Source organism: Colletotrichum costaricense (assembly GCF_030867565.1).
Source record: "Colletotrichum costaricense strain IMI 309622 chromosome Unknown Scaffold_12.1, whole genome shotgun sequence".
NCBI lineage: Eukaryota > Fungi > Ascomycota > Sordariomycetes > Glomerellales > Glomerellaceae > Colletotrichum > Colletotrichum costaricense.
Window position 1 is genome coordinate 226,451 of NW_026848241.1, and position 23,428 is coordinate 249,878.

A 23,428-nucleotide genomic window follows, 5' to 3' on the forward strand; every position below is an offset into this window, starting at 1 on the left:
GACAAAAGAGCTGTACCAAAGAAGACTAGCGTCTCCTCTGCCAGGGGTGTTAGGTCCACGGGGAGAAACGGCAGAAAAACGGGCCTACTGGAGGGGCAATTGCTTACCTCAGCTTCGCCCAGTCCAGGCCTAAGCAAGCATCTGGCAGCGTGGCACCTCATTGAAAGGGAGAATCATTGTACCCAGGTACCTGGCAAACCTTACCTAAGCGTCTAAGGTACGTATGTAAGGGACGGGCGGTGAGGACACGGTTGTCGGCGGAACTCTGATGCGGGCAGCTCCTGTCAATCGGCGCCCATTAGTCTGGACCCACAGAAATAACCCACACTTTACAGATGGCCACGAAGCGGAATTGTTACTAGGGGCTCTGAGACGAGGAAGTGGCCTTTACGTATCTCTCTACCTCACTACGGATACTTCTACGCATCCAACCCCTTCACCGCGTCCTCTTTTCGTGACCCGTGAATGTCACCATCCCCTTCCACTCCAGCTGCAGCCTTTCTCGGTCGGTAAGCTGGCTTGCACTTGAATCCCGTTTTCTCCAGAGGTGCCGCCTGATTTCCCCCCCTGCTGGTTGCTAGAAGCTCCGGCTTCACCTCCCCGCCAAAATGCAGGCCTCCTCGGGCATGTTGACCAAGGTACGCTCCGCCCTCGGCGCATTGGGTCTCTGACGAGATCCTATCTTCTTTTCGAGTCCATTGCTCACCCAGTCTACAGTTCGAGTCCAAGTCCTCCCGCGCAAAGGGCATCGCCTTCCACCCCAAGAGGTGAGCTTTCAACCCATAGCTTCCCTCGAGTCTGCCCCCTTGCTGACGAACAGCTACCAGACCATGGATCCTCGTCGCACTTCACTCCTCCACGATTCAGCTTTGGGATTACCGCATGGGAACATTGATCGATCGATTCGAAGAGCACGATGGCCCGGTTCGAGGAATTGACTTCCACAAGACACAACCCCTCTTCGTTTCTGGAGGCGACGACTACAAGATCAAGGTCTGGTCCTACCAGACTCGCCGATGCCTCTTCACCTTGAACGGCCATCTCGACTACGTTCGCACTGTCTTCTTCCATCATGAATTGCCATGGATTCTGTCGGCATCCGACGATCAGACGATCAGGATATGGAACTGGCAGAACCGCTCTCTAAGTGCGCACAATCCCTAGGATCCCGTGATGGCTGTGAAGGTAACTAACCTTGATTCGCAGTCTGCACCATGACCGGACACAATCACTACGCAATGTGCGCCCAATTCCACCCGAAGGAAGACCTCGTTGTCTCTGCCTCTCTCGACCAGTCTGTCCGAGTTTGGGACATTTCCGGCTTGCGCAAGAAGCACTCGGCCCCGACATCGATGACCTTCGAAGACCAGGTCGCGCGCGCGAACCAGAACCAGACCGACATGTTTGGTAACACCGATGCTGTTGTCAAGTTTGTCCTGGAAGGCCACGACCGCGGTGTCAATTGGGTTGCGTTCCACCCGACCATGCCGCTGATTGTGTCTGCTGGCGATGACCGACTCGTCAAGCTCTGGCGCATGAGCGAAACGAAGGCCTGGGAGGTCGACACTTGCAGAGGACACTTCCAGAACGCCTCTGGCTGCTTGTTCCACCCCCACCAAGACTTGATCCTGTCTGTCGGCGAGGACAAGACCATCCGCGTCTGGGACCTCAACAAGCGCACCGCGGTGCAGTCCTTCAAGCGCGAGAACGACCGATTCTGGGTCATTGCCGCCCACCCCGAGATCAATTTGTTCGCTGCTGGCCACGATAACGGTGTCATGGTCTTCAAGCTGGAGAGAGAGAGACCGGCATCGTCAGTATACCAGAACAACCTCTTCTACATCACCAAGGAGAAGCACGTCAGATCCTACGACTTCCAGAAGAGTACCGAAAGCCCGACTTTACTCTCTCTCAAGAAGCTTGGAAGCCCTTGGACCCCGCCGCGAACACTGTCGTACAACCCGGCCGAACGCTCCGTTCTCGTCACCTCTCCCTCCGACAGCGGGTCTTACGAACTGATCAACCTTCCTCGCGATGGATCCGGTGCCATTGAGCCCACCGAGTCGAAGCGCGGCCAGGGCAACTCGGCCATCTTCGTCGCCCGCAACCGTTTCGCTGTCCTGAACACGTCTAGCCAGACAATCGACATCAAGGATCTTTCCAACAACACGACCCGTTCCTTCAAGCCTCCTGTCGGAACCAGCGACATCTACTTCGGTGGTACCGGCAACCTCCTCATCATTACGCCCACCGCTGTGCATCTTTACGACATCGGGCAGAAGAAGAGTGTCGCCGAGTTGGCTGTCAACGGTGTCAAGTACGTTGTGTGGTCGAATGATGGGCTGTACGCGGCCCTTTTGAGCAAGCACAACGTCACTATCGTGACGAAGACCCTCGAGCAGGTCAGCACATTGCACGAGACTATCCGAATCAAGAGTGCAACCTGGGATGATGCGGGTGTTCTGTTGTATTCGACCCTCAACCACATCAAGTATACGCTCCTGAATGGAGACAACGGTATTGTCCGCACCCTTGACCAGACTGTCTATCTGGTCCGTGTCAAGGGCCGTAACGTCTACTGCCTTGACAGAGCGGCCAAGCCCAAGGTTCTCCACGTCGATCCCACCGAATACCGATTCAAGTTGGCCCTCGTCAAGCGTAACTACGAGGAAATGCTCCACATCATCCAGAACTCCAGTCTTGTTGGTCAATCTATCATCTCCTACCTTCAGAAGAAGGGATACCCCGAGATTGCTCTGCAATTCGTGCAGGACCCCGCAACCCGCTTCGAGCTCGCAATCGAGTGCGGAAACCTGGACGTTGCTGTCGAGACTGCCAAGGAGCTTGATCGTCCTAAGCTTTGGCAGAGGTTGAGCGCCGAGGCCTTGGCTCACGGAAACCACCAGGTCGTTGAGATGGCTTACCAAAAGCTCAAGCAGTTCGACAAGCTTTCATTCCTGTATTTGTCCACCGGTGACCACTCTAAGCTGGCACGTATGGCCAAGATTGCCGAGCACAGAGGTGACTTTACTGCACGTTTCCAGAACGCCCTCTACCTCGGTGAGGTTGAGGACAGGATCCAGATGTTCAAGGAAATCGACCTGTGTGAGTTTGTTACAATGTAAGCATTAGTAAGATCTCGACTAACAAGACACAGACCCGTTGGCATACATGACCGCCAAGTCCCACGGCTTGGAGGAGGAGTGCCAGGCTATTCTCGAGGCCACTGGTCTCACCGAGGACCAATTGGAGACGCCCACGATTGGGGAGGCTCTGACGCCCCCTAAGCCTGTCGTCCCCACATTCAAGGCAAACTGGCCCACCAAGGCCACTTCCCAGTCTGTCTTCGAGAAGGCCCTGCTTGGCCAGGTTGAAGGACTGTCTTTGGAGGATACTCCCGCAGCTGCCAACGGCTTCGATGACGACGTCGAGGAGGATGTCGCTGCGAAGAAGAATGGCAACCTCATCGACGTCGACGATGATGAGGATGCGGCAGGCTGGGATCTGGGTGATGATGTCGTTCCCGAGATCGAGGGCGACTTCGTAAACGTTGACAGTGCGGACGCTGGTGGTGCTGGAAGCAGTGAGGCCGACCTTTGGGCTCGCAACTCTCCTCTGGCCGTGGATCATGTTGCCGGTGGCTCATTCGAGTCAGCAATGCAACTCCTCAACAGACAGGTGGGAGCAGTCAACTTTGCGCCGCTGAAGCCCCGCTTCCTCGAAGTTTACCAGGCATCAAAAACGTATCTTCCAGCCTCTGCAAACCTTCCTCCGTTGGTCAACTACGTCCGACGTACGATTGAGGAGACGGACCCTAGAAAGGTGTTGCCGATCGTGCCCAGGGATCTCGAGTTCCTGGCGACCAACGATCTGCAACAGGGTTACAACTCGATGAAGACCAACAAGCTCGAGGACGGTCTTCAGATCTTCAAGGGTATCCTCCACGCCATCCTTATCAACGCCGTTTCAAGCGAAAGCGAGGTCGCCGAGGCGAAGAAGCTCATCACATCCGCCAGCGAATATGCCGTGGCCATGGAGATTGAGCTCAGCCGCCGCAAGCTCGGCACCACTGGCGAGCAGCTCAAGCGCAACCTTGAGTTGTCAGCCTACTTTACCATCCCCAAGATTGAGGTTCCTCATCGCCAGCTGGCCCTGCACAACGCGATGCAATTGGCGATAAGAAACAAGAACTACGGTTCAGCACTGAGCTTTGCCAACCGCATTATTGCCAATGGCGGCTCCAGCAAGCTGACTGAAAACGTGAGTATCAGCCTTTTATTCCAAATATATCCAGACTGACACCTTTTGCAGGCCAAGAAAGCCAAGGCCCAATGCGAGCGTAACCCCTCAGACGCTATTGAGATCGAATTTGACCAGTTTGCCGAGTTTGATATCTGCGCAGCCAGCCACTCACCCATTTACAGCGGCACTTCCTACGAGGAGTGCGCCTTTGACGGCTCCAAGTACCACAGCAAGTACAAGGGCACCGTTTGCAAGGTCTGCGGGGTGTGCGAGGTCGGCAAGCACGGCAGTGGCCTGAAGCTCTTCGCGTAGAGAGAGCTAGCTAGTGTAATAGATGTCGCCGACCCATGATGGGGTGAAGACTGCATGATTTGGTGCAGTAACGCTCGGCCGATGGGGGAATTGGTCTTGGGAAAAGTTTACAGTAGACAGACTGGAGTGTCTGATGAAAACCCCGGGCTTTTGATTGTTAGCAATAGTTTTGTGGGGGACGAATATATGTCATCATTTGATCCATGACCTCTGATGTGCTAGCGTAATTGAACGTTCGATGTCCCCGCGTGCTCAGTGCATTACCAGAGGTCGCCGTTCACCTGAAGTGCCGAGATTGGACACAAGTCACGCTATTTGGGATGCGTACTTGATCAGATCATTAACGCCCGGCTTGGATTCCTGTATCCGAGCTTTCCTTCTTTCATGGTCTGTCTAGTCGCATGAATATTAATACATCAAAAACATACGCCCCTTTCCTCTCTGCAAACCACGTCTACACAATGGTCTCCAATTCCCTGGCGTATCCCAACGCATTCTCTATCACCATCTGGCTCATCTCCTTCTCGGTGGTGCCGTCCTCGGCGGCGACGCCCTCGGCGGTGTCGGGGAAGAAGATGTGGCCCTCCTTCAGGATCCAACCGCGCGCCTGGGCGAAGGAGATGACGTCGCCCTCGGAGTCGAGGAAGAGGAGGGATTTTGCGGAGCTAATGGGCAGGCTTGGGTATGCGCGCTCACTGCTTGAGGCGATTTCGGAGCGGATTTGGAAGGTGAGGATCTTTTGAAGATGAGAGTGTTAGCATCAACGGTCCTTTGCTATATACATATCTTGTGTAGATCATCACAGGGCCAAGGAGAATGAATGACTGGGGGGTATTACCTCTGAGAAGACACCGTACTCCTCGCTAGGCACCTCACGGCTCTTGAGGGCGTTCCACACGCGGTCGTAGCTGCCCTCCATCAACCACCTCTCGAGACGGATGGGGTAGCCCAGGTACTTGTCGCCCTCGACGGCGCTGCTGTCGCCGCCGCCCTCGCGGTTGGCCAGGCTCTCGAGCTCCGAGTGGAATTCGGCGTAGCGGCCCTGGGTGAGCAGGAGGAGCAGGTAGAGGCCGGTGACCTTGTTGCGCTCGGGGACGTTGGGCGGGAGGACGTTGGAGGGGAGCTCGTAGAAGGGCTGGAGCTGCTGGACGTAGCGGGTGAAGGCGTCTGGGTTCTTTGCGCGGATGGAGGCGAGGGCGCCGAGCTCGTAGGTCTCGCGGGCGAGGGCGAGGAGCTGGGGGGAGGTTTTGGGGTTCGAGGGGGTGAGGGCGTTGAGCTGGAGGAGGTGGAGTTTTGCTTTGGAGAGGAGGGCGGAGGATTCGGTGTAGGGGAGGGAGGGGCCCTTGGTCTTGAGCTGGGTGAGGACCTGTTGGAGGTTGCGGTCCGCCATTTTTGGTGGTGGTTGTGTATGTGTGCTGCGGGGTGGATTGGGCTGGTGGTGTTCCGGTTGTCGGGGACTGATGTCGGCAACGGTCGTGGAACGTCGGCAGATAGTTGCTGTTATGGGAGGTCGAATGACAGGTCTGCACTGTTGTGGTTTCGTGGAGAGGAAATGGAGAGACGTGGGTTTGCGGTGGTGTTGATCGTGTCAAAGGTTGGAGTGTCCAGATGCTAAGGTAAGGTAAGGTAGGTTCGACGCTTTGGGTGTTTGGCTCAGCAGGCTGAGAGGCTGACGAAAGGTGCCGTCAAGCTGGCCAGGTCCGTGCAGGGGTCCTGCGCGCTAACCTTCCTAAGTTTAGGCAATTTTGGAGCTGCCCTGGAGCTGGTCATCAACGGAAGCGTCAAGTGTTGTGCTGAGGTAATGCACCTGGTTCACGTGATGCAAAGTCCGACGGTATCGCCGGGCCCGGTCCCTTGTTCCGCTTCAGATTCTCCAACTTCCGGCACCCCGCCGTGCCGGGTTCCGGCAGCATCTGGGAGAGTCCTGCTTGTCTTCCCGCACCTCCCATCCGGCAAGTCGGCATCGCGGACGCGTATGGCATTCGGGCAGTTGGCGGAAGCTTCTTCTCACATGGCGAACCAGCATACCTGGTCAGGATCTACTTCTGTTGACGAGGATGCAAGCAAAACCGAGGTCATCTGTCCAGTCTCACCGAGGCCAGGCATCTTGCGCATCGCGCGTCTAGTCTCTGATACGTGCTGCTTCTGAATACCGAGCAGCGCGACAACTCTACTCCAAACTCGCAAACGGAAGGTGTTCGCATGGCTTCCGGGCTTGACCTGTCTCGGCACTCGTGGCAAACTCTCTCTGGGGCAATGACTGCACTCGCGGGACTTTGGTTCGCAACTTCTGAGTTCCGGCATGCTCATTGAAATCAGAGTTCCAAGTGCCATGCTATACTCTCATGCTAAATCCTTAACTATCAGAAGGCGATTATCAAAGTCGTTAGGAACTGCATTTTCTCGATTCCATTCCCGCTAAAGTAGATATCGAGCTCCTCCCAAAAACAACACGCCGAAAGGACACTCGCCCCCAGAGTAAACCCGCTACGAAATTACAATCTTCTTGATATAGCTCATCATCTCATTCTCCTCCTTATCAAATGAATCAAAGAACGGCTCGACCCGCAACAGGTTCTCAATCTCCTCCTGGTCGGGAATCTTCTGCCTCATGTAGTTGACGGGTCCATCCTCAATTGAATGCGGGATGAACACGGATGCGTTGGTGGTGATGGGCGTGCCATCCTCCCGGATTCCCATGCCCACCGGATCGCCGTCGACGAACCACATACCCAGCACGGGATACCACGAGCTGCCCTTGGCGTCCTTGAACTCGGGCAGCACAGCAAGCTCCTGCACAATGTACCCTTCCGCGCCGTAGTCTCCCGTCGACGCGTCCTGGAGAATCTCGCCGTCCTTCTTGAGAACCACGTCGGCGCCCTCGCGCGCAAAGATGGGCTTGCGCGCAAAACTCGTCATGGACGCCGGCGCCTCGTTGTCAAAGTACGTGGGGAGAAGCCACTTGCCCCGCGGGTCGTCCTTGAACATGTCCCAGAGAACGGCAAAGACAGCCTTGTTGCTCCAGAGGAGCTTGTACGGCGGCTCGATCCAGACTGTTCCTCCGATGTAGTTCCCTTCCTCGTCGCGCTTGCCAATGTTCTCCATGTCCTCGAAACACGCCTCGCCAAACTGCTGGTCGACCATGTACTCCCACGGGTAGAGCTTGAAGATGACGTCGATATGCTCCCCCTGCGCATCGTAGAACCGCCCGTCCTTTTTGGACTTTGCAATCTCCTCCATCGTCAGCGCCTTGGTCGTCCACCCGGCCTGCTGGCACGTCTCCATCAGGAGCATGGTGTTCATCGCATCCTCCCCCGTAGCCTCGCCCTCGCCGACGGCGAAGTGGACGGTTGGCTTATGTCCCAGCTCCTTCTCGACGAGCGTCATGTTGCGCTTCCACCCTTCAATGAGCTTCTCCGTGATGCTGTTGAACTGGTCATTACCGTGGCCCGTCTGCTCCATCCACAGCCACTGAATCGACGCCGCTTCGAGCAGCGACGTCGGCGTGTCGGCGTTGAACTCGTAGAATTTGGGCACGCGCAGCCGCGGGTCCGGGTGCTCGAGACCGCCGAAGCAGATGTCGAAGCGGCCGTAGATGCTGCCCCATGCCGGTTCGCGGTCCCACGTGGCCTTTATCTGTTTTAGGGCGAAGGCGGGGACGGCCATTTTCTTGGTGATGATGTCCGGGTGCTCTACGAGGTAGTCTGCTGCTTCGCAGCACATTGCGAACACGTCTCTGGCAGCTTCCTCGAGGAGGTTCATCTCCGTTTCGGTGAAGGAGTAGTAGCGGTCGTCTGGCCAGTACGGCTCTGAGGCGCCGGGGGCCACGAGGTCGGCGAAGACGAGGCCTTGGCTTTGGACCAGGCGGGTGGCATTTGGCCTCTTTTGTACTGGAACACGGCGCATCTTTGTTGCTCTTTTGGTTCAGAATGAGTTAAGAAGGAAGGTGGTGGAGTATGGGCGTTCGAAAGCCAGCAAGAGTGGGATGGAACAAGGAACTCAAAAGACAGACACGACGATGCTTGGCCGCTGCCCCAAAGGGCAGTCTCACATACTTATTCACCAGCAGGTCTGCCCTCGGGCAGTCGCCAGGCCTACTCAAGGTTCGGATGAGGCGGGGATCACCCCTAATCTACAACACCCTGAATTCTGATACGGACACCTTTCTGATTGTCCCGATCCTGCGGACACTTATTTTGAGTTGGGGTTTGATGGGTGGATGGGAAATGTCTCCAGTTAAGTTTGCCGCTAGAAGAAGTCTAATTCAAACGAGGCTTTCTAGAAGCTTTGACGTCTCCTCAGGATCCTATTATGATCTGCTCCCTCTCTCTTTCTTTCTGCCCCCAAAGACACGTTGCCGCTTAACCGTATTACAATAAGGGTTGCACACTATCAAGGAGATGAAACCGCAACTCACGGACACTGCGCGCTAATCTCTAGCCTTTTCTGTCTATATGCGCAATATAAGCTGTGTAAGTCGCGACACGCACGTTGGTTCGCTGTAATATTCAAACGATTCATGAGTAACGCAACCCATGTGGGCTACCGGCACCTTGGGTCGACGAGTCAGGAGAAGCAAATTGATCTGCTCGCCTGCCGTATTTGAATAGATTTGGTGAGAATTGCTATTGATACTGCAAACCTCTTTGGTCTTGGCGTTGCGCACAACCCAGTGGCGATCTTGGTTGACAACCACGTGCCCACCTCGGCTTCACCGCGATGGCGGTTGCTTGTAGTCGTGTGGCTTGAAGTTAATGGATGGAGTCATTTGACGCCCATAATCTGGTGTTGGTTGAGGGCCTCAAAAGCAAGAAGCCATTGAGTCTCTAGCAATCGAATCACCGCATGATGGCCCGGGAACACCTGCCGCAAAGTTTGGCTCTCGCATTTCCAACATTTTCATTACCTACTCTGTTTGTCAAACTGAAGATTTCTGAGCAATTGAGTTTATTGGCAGTTTTAAGCCAATCACATTGACCTGGTCGGAAATGCGTTTCGCGATACTTGAGTCGTTGCATGCAAAGAGCATCGTACAGGATGACTCTACAGAAACCCCGCTAAGATCTACATTTACGTGGGGATACCGGAAATGTTTGCCGCAAGAGACAAGAAAGTAGGTAGGACCCCCGGCGGCTATCAAAAGTTTAGCGGAAGCTTGTTTTGTTACAGTATAATGCCCAGTGCCTTAACGATCTGGACTATACAGTCAATGAAACACGGCAACTTCTCAAAACTCGGGAATTCCTACTTTCATGGCTCTGAATCAATCACCGACTTTGGATTGTCATGACAATGACTTGCTAACTTGGTGAATGACTTGAGTTGAGTGGGGCGAGAGCGAAAGATGATAAGTCTCTAAGGCGAGTAGGCAGTGGTGAACATGTCTTCCGTTGAAGCGTCGAAGTATCATCGGTTCAAGCCGAGCCAACACAATCTACAACCCTTTGAAACACGGGTTACTCCGGACAACAGCTCTCAACTCGGCGATCATGGTCCCTACTCAGATTACTCATTGAGGCATTACTACGACTTATTGAAACACGTGGTAGACATTGTGGGAGGAGACTGGTACCTTGCTATCAGGGTGGCCTTGTGTAAGTGAGCTTGTAAGGCGAACCGAGAAACCGGGTGGATTCGTAAGGCAGTATCAATTATGACTGGCATAACGTTGTTTCTTGATTTTGAATACACGACAGAACCAAGGCCTCCTTGTTCTTACGGCGACATTTTGAAAGAAATTCCCCAGAGTAGATAGGTCTGGAAACATCCTTGAGAACTCGGCGTCTCGAGATGGCCGAACGCTGCCGGAATTCAAAGAAACAACCCTGACAACTTCGTCGGCGTGAAAGAGATACGCCCGTTTACCCAAATTAAGTCATTCTCAAGCTTACCTTGTATCCGGTAGAGCCACGATGATGGCGATTGTCGGGCTCGTTCGTGAAGGGAACCTTGGCAAACTGCTTCACGACATGGGCAAAGCAAGATAGAAATCTTGCCGTTCAAAGTTCTTGATCTCGGAAATGATTGAGTCAGAAGACGGTGAAGCACAATCGGGGAATCATGAGAATGCCAAGTCTGCCTACGGCGTGGCCGATCCTTTGCGCCGCAACCTGTTACCTGTATGGGTAATGAGAAGGCTCTCACCATACCATCCATCACGGGCGTCCGTTCGAATGACATAAATAGGAGGCCTTGATCCTGTAATGGATGCCTTCTTTTTATTATCATCACGCACTCAACTCTTTTAACAACCATCTCTCTGATAACAAACAATCTTCCAAACCATCTTCGCTTTCTCCAGGTCCAACAACTGCAACCCCTTTCCACCTACCCCAAAAACAAACAACTTCAAAAAAAAAAAAAAAACATCCACAATGAAGACCCAACACATCACCCTCCCCACCATCCAAATCGCGGCGGCCGCCTTCTTCGCCGCCTCAGCCGAAGCAAAAGTCTACTGCACCGACACGGGGGGAAAAGTCGTCGCCCAAGCCAGCTGCGACGGCGCCCAGCCCGCAAACACTTTCTTCCTCGCCGAGCACGAGGGCGACGACCTCCAGCTCGGGGACGTCATCGCCGAGGATAAAGTCGACGCCTCGCACTCCGCCGTTGCCGCCCGCGACCTCGATGCGCTCGAGGTCGAGGCCGAGGACGAGGCCGAGCGGGTTAGCGGCGGGTTCGGGCGTAGGTCGCCGCAGAGGCAGTGCGATCCGTCTCTTGGACACTGCGTTGTTAGTGGTGTTGGGAAGGGTGGTAACAATGGTGGTGGTTCCAACGGTTCTTAGAGGAGCATTCTTTTGGTCTTTGGTAGTCTCTGGGCGGACGTTTGAATAGGCTGTGGGGGTTCTACTAGTATGGTCTGCAAGTTTGAGAAGGGCTGGACTAGCAGCAGGGAAATGGATCCAGGGTCTGGTCCTGGGATAGACTATTACCTTCAACCGTATTTAAAGAAAGACCATGGAGGAATCGAATCTATTACTTGAGATTTGCAGTCAAGACAATAAAGTGGTTTCTTCTTCAATTCGAATGGCCTTATCCAAGACTTGAGAGGATAAGTGAAAGAAATTTCTAGCAGTACACCTCGTTGTCATCTTTAAATGTCTTCGGCCTGGATAATTCGTGTGTGATGGCGACTGATACGTAGCTTCGTGAGACGGTCATCATAGGCAAGGGAGATTGGAAGAAGAGTGTCGTCGGCGACCAATAGGCCGACACCCCTAATTAATTACCTCTAATATGTTAACTCTAAGTGCTGGTACGGGAGTTGCAGCCCCCCTTGCTTGTCTGAGTTGTTGTGACATATAATGTAATGAGAGCCTCTTGCCCGTCCTTGTCGAGTGTTTATGCCGGCATGGTACCGATCCAACAGGTGAAGCCGTGTACTGCAAAAGAAGGCGCTTACACGATGTTGAACATAACATCACAGCAACCCCGTTTTAAGACTTCGCGCTGAGTAATGCCGGGGACAATAATCTTTCGGCCCCAGGATGCATGAAGAACGCGTGGTCAGCGGGGGAAGGTGACTATGATAAGTGATAGGCGGATAGAAGATGGAAATAGTAAGCATGTGTGGGTGAAGATTGGTTTAAAAGTGTCGATCTGCCGCAAACCGCCCGTCGGGAGCCGAATCCTAGGCGCTAGTGTAGTAGTGACACATGAGCCTTTGAAGTCGATGGCGCTAGGTATACGCGCGGCTAAATCGTTTCTAACGGGCAGCAGCAGCAGAAAAAAAGAAACATAGTTCCGGAGAAGCAAAGTGCAGAATAAACACGTGTCGATGGGTGGGCAGATGGAGTTTAGAAATATTGGAGATTTCTTGTTAGCGCGATGCTTCCACACTGCAGCCAGAGATCGTTCGTCTCGTCTCGTCTCGCCGAATAGCGCCGGCGATGAAGTATGCTGTTGAGTGTCGGCTCTGGAGTCTACTTGCGTAAGGTTACGCTCAAAGGCTTGGTGAACAGGGCATGGCCTGGTAAAGGATGGTTACTTTTGGGTGAAAAGATGGGACGGGTTGGATCGGATGATGGCCGTTGTGGCATCGATGACGTGGGTTTGGGGAAATTCGGAGCGCCAAGCAGGAATTCATGGAATAAATCATGAGGAGTCGCTGCCGGCATGGAAGAAGGGGGGTTGAGGGGGATTGAGTTGGTACTGCGATGATCCTGACTGGAGTGCATCTACACGCATTTAGATATTAACGGATTGAGGATGCGATTTTATGGTAGACTGGAAGACTATGAATTCGGAGTCTGAGCCCTCTAATCAATAAACGACCTTCACTTCGTGAGCGCTGATAGGTATACACTGAGCAAAGATGAGAGTATTCTCAACAAGCACCGTCCGTTGTAGTCGATGGCCGAGCGGTACGATTCCAGCCTTAATGTTGGAAGCGTATGTTGGCTCACGGTCCTACATAATGCCATGGATCGCTTAGTTTTTTTTTCTTTCTTTCTTTTTTTTGTCTTTGCATTTCCTTCCATAGTAATTAATTCTGGTGACGGTTGATGTTGTCAGGTGACCTGTATTCCTTCTAAATGTACCCGAATACACGTCGGAATAGTGTCATTATTTTGAAAGCTATGAGTTCGAATGAGTTTTGTCTTACATCCCTTTTCATTTCAATTTTAGTCGTTCAGACTCGCACAAATCGATGCAGATTCATATCGCTCATGAAGCTGCCGCCAAGCAGTGGAATGAACGATAACGAGACAAGCGATTCCGATTGCGATCGGGGACTTGGCCCCCAAAGGACGGGACGGGCAGCTGCGGTAAGGTATGCAAAGTCACTCGTTGGTCACTCGAGAAATGCAAGCAGCAAGGGTCTGTTTCTATGTTTGGAAACTGAGCAAAAAAGACAATCTCGAATTTGACATTGTGGCTGAGCAAAGCGGGCTGCGCAGGGAAACGCGAGATACCCGAGTGGATGACCTTTGATTGAGTTTTGGGACTTTGTGGTGTGAGTGTCATTCATTGCCAACCAACACCCGGACCGCAAGTGATTGGTTAGGCTTGGAGAGTGAGTTTCTCATGGGAATTTACAGGATCATTCTCATCTTTTCATAGTGAGACGAGAGGGGGATGGAGTGACTGATATCATGATGGTGGTCAGTGCAGTTTACATATAATCTCATAAGAAGAAGCATGAAAAATGAAATGACCGTATTGAGTACGGATAATAGGGCACAATGGAATGCAATGGATGAAAACAGGTGCCTTCGATTGTGAGATTGAGAGGGGCCTCTGGGGTCAACGGTCGGACAGTGGCGTAGGCTCCAGCGATCCATCCAATGCCTTACTGGAATTCCTTCATGGATTTCTTCTCCCTTACAGGGGCAGGACATGGGGGCGGGGTGTTCTGCACCAGCAAGCAGCCACCACAGGCCCTTACGCAGTAACGTACCTGATGAGGTGGTGGGTTTGGAGGGATTGACTGCAGCGCAACGCTGCCGCCTTGTCTGTGTCGCGACATCACGTCTTGTAATGCCAATCTGAACCTTAAATTACTGAGATGGTGAGAATCATTGGCTGCTTCGTCTCGGCCAGACGCATCGTCCCGTTTTGTTGCTCTCCGTGCATGTTGCCGCGTTGCATCTAATTAAGGTGCCTTGGATAGGAGCCAGGAAACATCCAGCGCGCCTTCCAAGTTTCTATCGAGTTGTTGTAGAACGGGACGGGTAGCAAGCGAGGCCATGTGAGGCAGGACCGACCGACTCTTTGGGCCTTCCTTCCCGTAATTTGGTAAAAAAGACAGGAAAAAAAAAACGGCAGGAGGCAGGAAAGCGCGATGGTGAAGCTCCTGCTCTTTCTGCTTCTGCTTCAAGAAAAATAATATCTTCTCAATGGAAGCCTTCAACCTCACCACATCAGACTTCTTCGTCAACCTCACACCTGATATTATTTTTCCGCCCACCTCATCCAGATTTTATCGCTTGGCATTCTCGTCAAGCGATTCTTCCTACCTTACCACATCGACCGACCTATCCATTTCGCATTCCGGAGCATCGATACCCAGATTCACGAGCCTCCATCGCCAACAGTGTTTCGACATTCGTCCACCCACCTCGGTATGCGCCACTCGATCCCGCGGGTTCCTCCCAACTCTGTTCGAGCTTGATTCGGCCGAACTCTCATTACCTTACCAAACGAAAACCCCTGCTGTCATTCGAGAACAAAATATGTGGTATCCGTACTCAAAGGGTATGACACCCTTCGAAAGGTGCAAAGCCCGATGGGCGATGTACGCGCGGCTTGGCCAGGGACATGCGCCGGGTGCCGTGCGAGGCCCACCCTACAACGGCCGCGGCACTAGAAGCGCCAGTCGCGGTGGAACAGCCGCTGTGTCTGGACCACATTCCATCTCCGAGGGTCAGGTACAGCTTTCACAAGGAGGAGGACATGGGCAAGTTGGTTTTCATCTGGGAAAAGCCCTTGGTAAGTTTCACCTCCCTCCTTTGCCCTCTTCCATCTCCCTTTCGTGGAGACCGCCTCATTTATCAAGCCGGGAGCCCGAATGACCCCCGAACCGGAAATCTGCTGCTGCTGCTCCTCTACGGAGTACCTACTCTTCTCTGCCTACCAACACCACGATTCCATGCGTCTGCCATAGCCAAGCGAAATACGTACAGTCCAGCGCGCAAGGACTTGACATCTTTGCGCTTCCTGGGTGCCATGTGCACATGTCAGAATTCCAAAGAATTCCATATCACTCCTCTGCATTCAACCACACTTGCTCTCTGTCTTCGGATGGCCACGGGCTGCCACTGCCACGCCGTCTGTTCATGCTGGTCAGATGACATATCCTAGTCACTGACGGAATGGACGGCCGTCAAAACGACGAGAGAGGTCTCCAACGCTTTTTGAACGTCTTACATGCCTCATCCTGGAGCGGCCCCCCTCGATTACCTTTCGGTACCTGATCCTCGAGACCAGCCCACCCCCCTGCTCCGCCCACTGTCAACCCGGAAAGTACAGACGAAGTACAGTACCTGTCGATTCTCGAAGCCGCAGCAAGGAGCTGCACAGCGACATACCGACATCAGCAGGGCCATGACCACGAGCACTAAAAAAGACAAAGGCTTGTTGCTCTTCAGCTCATCCGTTCCCTCTGCTGCCACAGCGAGCTAGCGCCCGTGCTGCGGCTTGGGCGGTGGAGTACCATGGGCACACTCGACGACTTGCGACGAGACCAATGACCCCTCCTCCTCCTCCTCCTGGTATAACTCCCCTGGTCAGTCCCGCTTTCTGGGCGATGGGACAAACAGAAGGGAGTTCCCCCCTCACTCCTGGCCCGAGAGAGAAATGCAACATTGGCACCTGGCACGCCTATCCGAAGCTGCTCCCATGTTTCACTAGCCGGCTCGCGCACACAAGAGAAAAGGGGACACTCAGCTCTTTCTGCACGCTAAAAAGAAAGGGCCCGCCGTCGAGAATCCCAGATGCTTTGAGCTTCGACCTGGACTCTCCACCCCGCTTCCGGACATCCTCGCCCTGCGGTTCGAGACAGAGAGCAAGTGAAGGCAGACACAGTTCATAAGAGGACCCAAGGACTTGGATATTCTCTCAAGCCCATTCCGACATCAGCTCAGCTTTTATTGATCGTTTTTGATTACCTACTTTTTTCTTCGCCAAATCCCACCCCACTCAGGATTACTTTCCCCTCCCGTACCCTTGCCGGGCGTACTTGAGAAGCAGATCAGCCCGACGAAAAGCAACAGCCAGCAGCAGCAGCAGCAGCAGCTCCTTTTTCCGGGGGCTCCAGAAGGCGACCGGCCCAACTGTCAGCAAAGAGACCACCACACAGAAAAAAGCTGGCGGTGGCTCCAACCTAAACGTCATTCGACTCAACCCCCGCTGACTGATATCCTCCTATTTATGCAGGTGCACCTCAGCCCAAAAACACAACCGACGAGATGCCACAATTCGGCGCAACCTTCGTTCCTGGAGGGTTCGATGACTACTACATGCCCGAGGTCATTGCACCTGCTCCTCAACGGTACGCGTATTCCCTCATTTTAATCTTGGCGGATCGACCATGGGTCCCTCCTTTCCCGCTGGCTGGAACTGGAGATGGGGCCGTTTTTGGCGCCGCTCCTTGTCTTTGTTCCGTCCCTTTTCCTAACCCGATAGCCTTATGCTGACCGCACCTCTCCTCCAGTGTAACGCCTCAGGTCCCCCAGAACATGCAAAACGACCTTCAGCGCATGGAACTTGAAGCCCGCGAAGTCTCCCCGAACCGAGCAGCCGTCTCCAGCAACAACGTTACCAACCGACACGGTCGTGAGCCGTCCCTGTCCTCTGTCCTCAAGCCAACCGATTCTGGTGCGCCCTCGCTGCCGCCGAAAGGAGGATCCGACGCCCAAGCCGGCGCACCCCCGACCGACTCCTACAGACCCTTCCACGAGAACAGCGCGAGCGACAACCCTCATAAGATGCGGCCCAGCGCGGCGCCCTCGTTCTCTCCTTTCCCAAAGCTCACAGGGGACAACGTCCCCCCGACGGACGAGGAAAAGGAAACGATTTTGTGGAACGCCCGCGAGCATGTCCTGCACTCGAATAATGTTTCTATGCAGCTGTCATGGGCTCGCGACACCTTAGCTTGGGCTGAGATTGTTATGGATGCCAGAAGCCGAGACCCAGAGAGTGGCCGCCAGACACCAAACGTCGAGCACGAGCTGCGCGTCGACGCAATCAACATTGTCAACTATTTGGTGGGCCAGGAACATCCCGAGGCACTCTTTATGAAAGCAAAGTGGCTCGAGTTTGGAAAGTTTGGCTGCAGACCTGACAAGAGAGATGCGTACACAAAGTACCAGCGCGCGGCAGAGCTTGGCTACGCGCGTGCGGAGTATCGTCTGGGCATGCTGTTTGAGAACTCGAACGACTACAGCAAAGCCGTCGAGCACTACTACCTCGGTCTGCGACTCAAAGACTCGGCCGCTATGTACCGCTTGGGCATGATGAGTCTGCTCGGCCAGCACAACCACCAGAAAGACTACCAGCGAGGTCTAGACCTTATTAGGGAGGCCGCTGACCTCTCGGACGAGGATGCGCCGCAAGGGTCATATGTCTATGGGATGCTCCTCGCCAGGGACCTTCCTGACATTGATATTCCGGAGGCTCTGCTTCAGACGGACCTGCACCAGGCCAAGATGTATATCGAGAAAGCCGCGTACCTTGGCTTCGCCAAGGCTCAGTTGAAGATTGGTCAGGCCTACGAGCTATGCCAGCTCGGATGCGACTTTAACCCAGCGTACTCGCTGCATTACTACGGACTAGCCGCCCAGCAAGGACAGCCCGAGGCGTCGCTCGGTGTGAGCAGATGGTTCCTGTTCGGATACGAGGGCATTTTCAATAAGAATGAACAGCTGGCCTTCAAGTACGCTCAAGATGCTGCCAACGCCAAGCTGCCGACTGGAGAATTTGCCATGGGATACTACTACGAGATTGGCGTTCATGTGCCCAAGGATCTCCGCCAAGCCAGATTCTGGTACGAAGCGGCCGCTGACCATGGCAACAAGGACGCCAGAGGCCGAATCGATGCCTTGGATCACGAGAAGAGTCTGACCAAGGCCGACCACGAAACTACGACGCTGACGAGAATCAAGTCGCAGCATGGCTCTCAGCGCGGCAAGAGGCCTGATCGCTTCAAGCAGCCGAATACCATGCCGACTGTTTCCGAGAGCACGCCGGTCACCCCGACCGATGCCCACCCCGGCTACCCGTCTACGTCTGCCAAGACATCTCCTCACCCGTCGCCCAGAGTGCACCCTAGTTCGGCGCCGCACGACACCGTTGACTACCCTGACCCGTCACGACCCAACAGCATGGGCAACAGGCCAGCCGCATTCACCGTTAATCTCGACTCCAACCTTGCAATCCGGCCCAAGTCGGCTGCTCCATACCCAGAAGACGACCGCCCTGCTCCGCTCAACCTGAACAGACCGAAATCAACGGCACCGTATCCCGAGGATGAAATGCACCACGGCGGCGGCGGCGGTGGCAGGGGCGCTGGACCTCAGCTCTCCCCTCACTACGGTGGTGGTCGTCCCGTCTCTGGCCCGCACTCCGATCGCCCCGGTAGTGCATTTGGCATTCGTACCGGCCCCGGTGGTCCTCCGGGACCTGCAGGCAACATCCGCGCTTCACAGTCAATGGGCAACATGATTCCGCCGGCCGGTTCGGACCCGCGCGGTCGTGTGCCTGTCGGAGGACCTGCAGGATATCGCCAGCCGAGCCCTGGTCCCGCCGCGCGGCCACCCGGCCAACCATACCCAGCGGCAGGTGGCCTTCCTCCTAACCCAGCCGCGAACAGGCCGCCCAAGCAAAGCCCGTACCCTCCGCAGCAGGGAAGCTATGGCCCGAGCGACTACGGTCAGCCTACGCCGCCGCCTGCGCAAGCTGGTAACTTTGGCCAGCGAACATCATCGATCCCCCCTGATGCTCAGTATGGATACGGTAGAGGAGCGGCACCTCAGCGGATTGACTCGATGCCGCTTAGCCCTTCAGGCCAACCGCGTCCCGGTCCTGGACCGGCGGGTCAGCCCCGGCCTTTCCCCAACCGACCAGACCTTGCCGATCAGCCGGGTCGAACGGGCAGTGCGCCGCCCTCATCTCAGCCGCGCCCACAGCAGCAACCCAGCCCTGCTCCTAGTGCTCAGACCATGCCCCCTCCCAAGAAGCAAGCGACAGGCCAGGGACCTGCCACCTTCGAGGCGATGGGCATTCCTAAGGGGAAGGATGAGTCTGACTGCGTAAGTGAAGCCGCACTGTTGTTGATGAGTGCACTGCTAACTTTGCCGATAGATCGTGATGTAAATTTCTCTCTCTGATACCAATTTCACTTTACGACACGATGCTTTTCAACTTTCCAAGCCTAGCATCGGGGGTTGGCTTCAGCGCGACTTGTAGATATACAACATTCCATTGGGCTGATGAGACAGCCAAGCGGCAGTCCGACAGTAGCCCAAGGACAATTGAAAGGCTTTTGAGTTCTCCAAGATACGACCCGGTGAAGCTCGTCCGTGTGTCCATTCGCCTTTGACTTCGTTTCGACATCACTTTGATTCCGCCTCAGCCGCTGCATACTGCTCAGCCAACGGCGCCAGGCAATCTTTCAAACTCGTCCAGCCCTTGCCACCCTGAAGACGTTCCATCAGCTGAGTGGCTCTTTCGTTGGCAATAGTGCCCTTATCGGAGGGGAGATCGGGAAGGTCGTCAGGGAAGGTTCGGTCTGGTTGGATTTGACGGAAGGCGGCGAGGAGGTCGTTGATGTTGAACTTGCCCGCGTAGGCAATGAGGCGTTCGGATTGGATGTCTGGGAGGAGGAGTGCTGCAATGTGGATTCGAGCTATATCGATGACATCGCAGTACCATTCTGGGAGGGGTTAATATGGGATGCGGAGGGTGGGGTTTATGGTTGTTTAAGTATTTTGAGTGAGGCAGGTCAGAGCAGCAGGAGGGGATCGTGTACTTACGAGCTGGGAACATTGCGACGAACTCGGGCGTGACGTTTCCCTGCCAAAGAGGTCGCATTGCGCCAACGGCAGTGGGGAAGCCTTGGTGTTCCGGGAGGAGGACCTTGCCCAGGGCGGCATTGGGCACGACTATCGGTTATTCACGTTAGGCCCGGGGAGGTGAAAGAGGAGGACACCGGAACAGAAAGAGGAGGACAAGGAGATATGAAGAGTGAAAAGATGGGAATTGGATACAGAAAGAAAAGAGGATATATCAATGAACATACTCGAATTCAAGACGAACTGAGGCTTCTCCTCCTCATACCACTTCCACAACTCCAGCTCGGCCCTGGTCTTTGCGGCGGAGTAGGTGATGTACCCGCCCGCCATGCCCTTGGGCCCCTTTCCGGAGAGGGCGATGGCGACGGCCTGGTGGTTGTACGAGGTCGCGTCGACGGTGTAGGGTTCTCCCGGGCGTGGCATGGCGGCTGCGCCCGAGGAGGAGGTGTAGATGAAGCGTTTCACGCCGGGCTTGTCTGGGGAGTCCGAGGGAGCGGCGAAGCGGGCTGCGGAGCGGAGGACGGAGAGGGTTGCGTTTACGTTTGAGGTTATTGTTTCCTCGGGGGTTGGGCCGTTGGGGGAGAAGTTCATTATTGCTAGGGTGTGGATTACTGCGTCGGCGCCTGGTTGGGGTTGTTAGTGTGATCTGTTCATAGCCATGGTTTGTGGTGAGACGAAAGTGGGAGGTTGAGTGAGAGCCGAATTCTTTCGACGTACTTGACGTGAAGATCAAGTTAGAATATCACGCGTGTATGCGTGACTAGGTAGGTATATGTGAACGGGAATAGACGAACGCACCATCGACGACGCTATCAAACGCCCCGTCCTTCTCGACGTCGGCGACCTCGTGGAGGGTGAATTTTCCGGGCCCGTAGGTCTTTTCAAAGTGGGCGGCTAGCCATGCTGTTTTTGACGGGGAGCGGACGGTGCCGCGGACGTGGTGGCCTTGGAGGAGGAGTTGGTTTGCGATGTGGCTTGCGATGTAGCCGTTTGCGCCTGTGAGGACGATTGTGGAGGGGGTTGGCAATGCCGGGTTGGGGATGTTGAAGGACATTTTGTTTGGGTGTCGGTTATTGGGCTGTGGTGGTTTCTTGGGGAAAATCAAGGAGGGTGAGGAGAAGTGAGGTGGTGGTGAGCTTGGGGGTTCATGATGATCGTGATGGGGGAGCTTGAAGTTATATGTCTGATGATGGCTCTGTAGAAAGGAAGTGGTGTATAGAGGTCGGACTTTCGAGGGGGGAGAATTCTCCGTCTTGGAAGATGGAGGAGAGCTATGATTTCTCAGCTCTTTGTCGTCATGGAAGAGATTGGGAATGTTTGGTTGGTTGCAAGTAGGGGAGAGGCTTGGTGGTTTGTGTGGAAGACGGGATGGGTGATGGGTGTAGTTCATCCCACCGGAGCCGTTCGCGGGGCCGGGCCGAGGGGAGGTGGGGAGTGGGGGGGAGGATTATGTGAGCATTGGGCGGTAGACGGGAGCCGGGATGGGTTTTGGTGCATTGGGTTGGCAAGGAACCTTAGTCAGGTACCTGAGGAAAGGGATAGGGTTGTGGGGGTTTGGAGTGCTACAACGACGATGGTTTGGGTGCTTTCGTGAATTCTTGAGATGGTGTTGGTGATGTGATTGATGTGAGTGAGTCTGATGCACCAGGCGCCGTCATCGTATCTTCGTAGTAGACTGAGGTACCACGAGTTCCTCCTTGGCTTGATACACGCCCGGATCTAATTACCTACACTCCTTTTTTACACTTTGATCTGGATAGCCAGATCTTTGTTCTGGAGAGCCGATGCCAGGGGTTGCAGAAGTCCTAGATCATCAAAGATTGATCACATGTAAATCTCTTGCAGAAACGTCTAAAGAATGGAACGATTGGTGACTACTAAGTGACTGTACAATCCCACATTCCAACATTTCTGTATTCGATGCTGAGATTGGTCTGTTGGTAGCAACCGGCTGTGGCTGGATCCAACTGGCTCCATCCAATCACTTTCTCCTATGTGATGTCTGCTGTGACGCTCCAACATCTCGAAGCTTGGGAGTATCGATCCGCGGTACGAAGTGAAAGTCCGATGAATGGGAAGTACGGAAATCAGAGAGGTGCTGAAGTCATGTCACGTGTGTTAAAAACGACAGCAGACTTTGTTTTTCCAGTATTACCATATCACTAGCGCAGAGTTAATCTATGGAGTTGATGACTACTTCAGATGTATCTTTGGAATTTCTAACAAGAAACGAGTACCTCACAATTGAGTGTAACACATAGTCGTGTAGTAAGGCAATGTATAGAACAGATACAGTACAATGTAGTGGATGAATCTCACTTAAGCTGCAAGACCCGAGAACGTGCCCTTTCTTCGGCGGACGGTCGTGAGATATGGCTTCTTGTAAATAGTAGTTCACCCAAGATGGATGGTTTCTCATCAATTCTTCATCCTCCATTATTTGGCCTGATTTGACGACGTGCTTCACTGCAAATATTCGGTGCCTGGGGCAACTGTCGTAGAGCAAGCAGGCGGGAGGTGCTTCAGTCTCACTTCCTTCGCCTTCATACTCATCCTCATACTCACCTTCACCTTCACCTTCATCTTGGTATTCACCTTCCTCTGTGTTTGCCTCGACCTCAAGGCTCCAACTACTCTTCAACCTCAAGCCCTCACCTCGCGAACCTTTCTCCCACAACAACCCAAACGCGTGACGCGACTCTTTCTCATCCGGACAGGAGCTCCCTCTCTCAACTTTGACTTCATCCCCTTCATCCCTCTCCTCAGCGCAAGAAATTCCTTTCTGAATTTTCTGTACCCTCTCTCACCACACCACTAACCGCGCAAAAGGACATTTCTCGCCTTCTCATCGGTATGTTTACCTCCCCCCATCCACACCTCCCCATCGCAACTTTCTTTACTTGCGCTTCTTCTACAATTTGCCTTTACTTCTCTATAACATCCCTCACGCTCCTCTTCCCTACCTCATTCCCATCCTTTAATACATATTTCTACAGGAATACTGAAAAAGAAAGTAATGAACCGACAGAACCCGGGACAGGGCACGCTGAGCATGGCTTATCACTCTCGGAAGCGACCTGCTGCCGTCCTCGATAAGAGCGAGGATGATTATGAAGCGGGCCAGCGCTCCACTAACGCCTTTAAAAGGCGGGAGCAAGCTCTAGCAAAGGCGCCGACTAGACACATGGTGATAACCATTAGATACTCTGAACAGGCAGCCTACCAAGCCATGAGAAAGGAGATTATCCACACCCCTGACCTTAGCGACATGTACAATAATATCATGCACACGGTTACTACCACTCGGTAGACAGAAGGCCTTCTGTTGAGTGTAAACACGTACTATTTAACCACTAAGTCGG

At 54.0% G+C, this 23,428-nt stretch overlaps 9 protein-coding genes across 9 annotated transcripts; 6 read left to right on the top strand and 3 right to left on the bottom strand.

The window, feature by feature from the left end:
- Window positions 1-608: 608 nt before the first annotated feature.
- On the top strand, window positions 609-4,554 carry CCOS01_11034 (coatomer WD associated region; the record flags this gene model as incomplete). The annotated part of the gene is made up of 6 exons (XM_060459187.1): window positions 609-638; window positions 718-767; window positions 828-1,147; window positions 1,207-3,105; window positions 3,158-4,260; window positions 4,312-4,554. 6 exons carry the CDS (start codon window positions 609-611, stop codon window positions 4,552-4,554), a joined length of 3,645 nt encoding a protein of 1,214 aa, XP_060309919.1.
- Window positions 4,555-5,008: 454 nt separating this feature from the next.
- On the bottom strand, window positions 5,009-5,944 carry CCOS01_11035 (GANP/Nin1/mts3/eIF-3 p25 family protein; the record flags this gene model as incomplete). The annotated part of the gene is made up of 2 exons (XM_060459188.1): window positions 5,009-5,290; window positions 5,393-5,944. The coding sequence occupies 2 exons, from the start codon at window positions 5,942-5,944 to the stop codon at window positions 5,009-5,011; spliced, it is 834 nt and encodes a 277-aa protein (XP_060309920.1).
- A 411-nt stretch (window positions 5,945-6,355) lies between these two features.
- On the top strand, window positions 6,356-6,703 carry CCOS01_11036 (uncharacterized protein; the record flags this gene model as incomplete). Its single annotated transcript, XM_060459189.1, has 1 exon — window positions 6,356-6,703. The coding sequence occupies one exon, from the start codon at window positions 6,356-6,358 to the stop codon at window positions 6,701-6,703; it is 348 nt and encodes a 115-aa protein (XP_060309921.1).
- A 338-nt stretch (window positions 6,704-7,041) lies between these two features.
- CCOS01_11037 (glutathionylspermidine synthase) lies at window positions 7,042-8,460 on the bottom strand (the record flags this gene model as incomplete). The annotated part of the gene is made up of 1 exon (XM_060459190.1): window positions 7,042-8,460. The coding sequence occupies one exon, from the start codon at window positions 8,458-8,460 to the stop codon at window positions 7,042-7,044; it is 1,419 nt and encodes a 472-aa protein (XP_060309922.1).
- Window positions 8,461-10,928: 2,468 nt separating this feature from the next.
- CCOS01_11038 (uncharacterized protein) lies at window positions 10,929-11,339 on the top strand (the record flags this gene model as incomplete). Its single annotated transcript, XM_060459191.1, has 1 exon — window positions 10,929-11,339. The coding sequence occupies one exon, from the start codon at window positions 10,929-10,931 to the stop codon at window positions 11,337-11,339; it is 411 nt and encodes a 136-aa protein (XP_060309923.1).
- A 3,475-nt stretch (window positions 11,340-14,814) lies between these two features.
- CCOS01_11039 (uncharacterized protein) lies at window positions 14,815-16,068 on the top strand (the record flags this gene model as incomplete). The annotated part of the gene is made up of 3 exons (XM_060459192.1): window positions 14,815-14,985; window positions 15,671-15,781; window positions 15,907-16,068. 3 exons carry the CDS (start codon window positions 14,815-14,817, stop codon window positions 16,066-16,068), a joined length of 444 nt encoding a protein of 147 aa, XP_060309924.1.
- A 395-nt stretch (window positions 16,069-16,463) lies between these two features.
- Window positions 16,464-19,382, top strand: CCOS01_11040 (uncharacterized protein; the record flags this gene model as incomplete). Its single annotated transcript, XM_060459193.1, has 2 exons — window positions 16,464-16,546; window positions 16,709-19,382. 2 exons carry the CDS (start codon window positions 16,464-16,466, stop codon window positions 19,380-19,382), a joined length of 2,757 nt encoding a protein of 918 aa, XP_060309925.1.
- Window positions 19,383-19,607: 225 nt separating this feature from the next.
- Window positions 19,608-21,120, bottom strand: CCOS01_11041 (aldehyde reductase II; the record flags this gene model as incomplete). Its single annotated transcript, XM_060459194.1, has 4 exons — window positions 19,608-19,927; window positions 20,028-20,156; window positions 20,294-20,689; window positions 20,865-21,120. The coding sequence occupies 4 exons, from the start codon at window positions 21,118-21,120 to the stop codon at window positions 19,608-19,610; spliced, it is 1,101 nt and encodes a 366-aa protein (XP_060309926.1).
- A 1,962-nt stretch (window positions 21,121-23,082) lies between these two features.
- CCOS01_11042 (uncharacterized protein) lies at window positions 23,083-23,376 on the top strand (the record flags this gene model as incomplete). The annotated part of the gene is made up of 1 exon (XM_060459195.1): window positions 23,083-23,376. One exon carries the CDS (start codon window positions 23,083-23,085, stop codon window positions 23,374-23,376), a length of 294 nt encoding a protein of 97 aa, XP_060309927.1.
- Window positions 23,377-23,428: the final 52 nt, after the last annotated feature.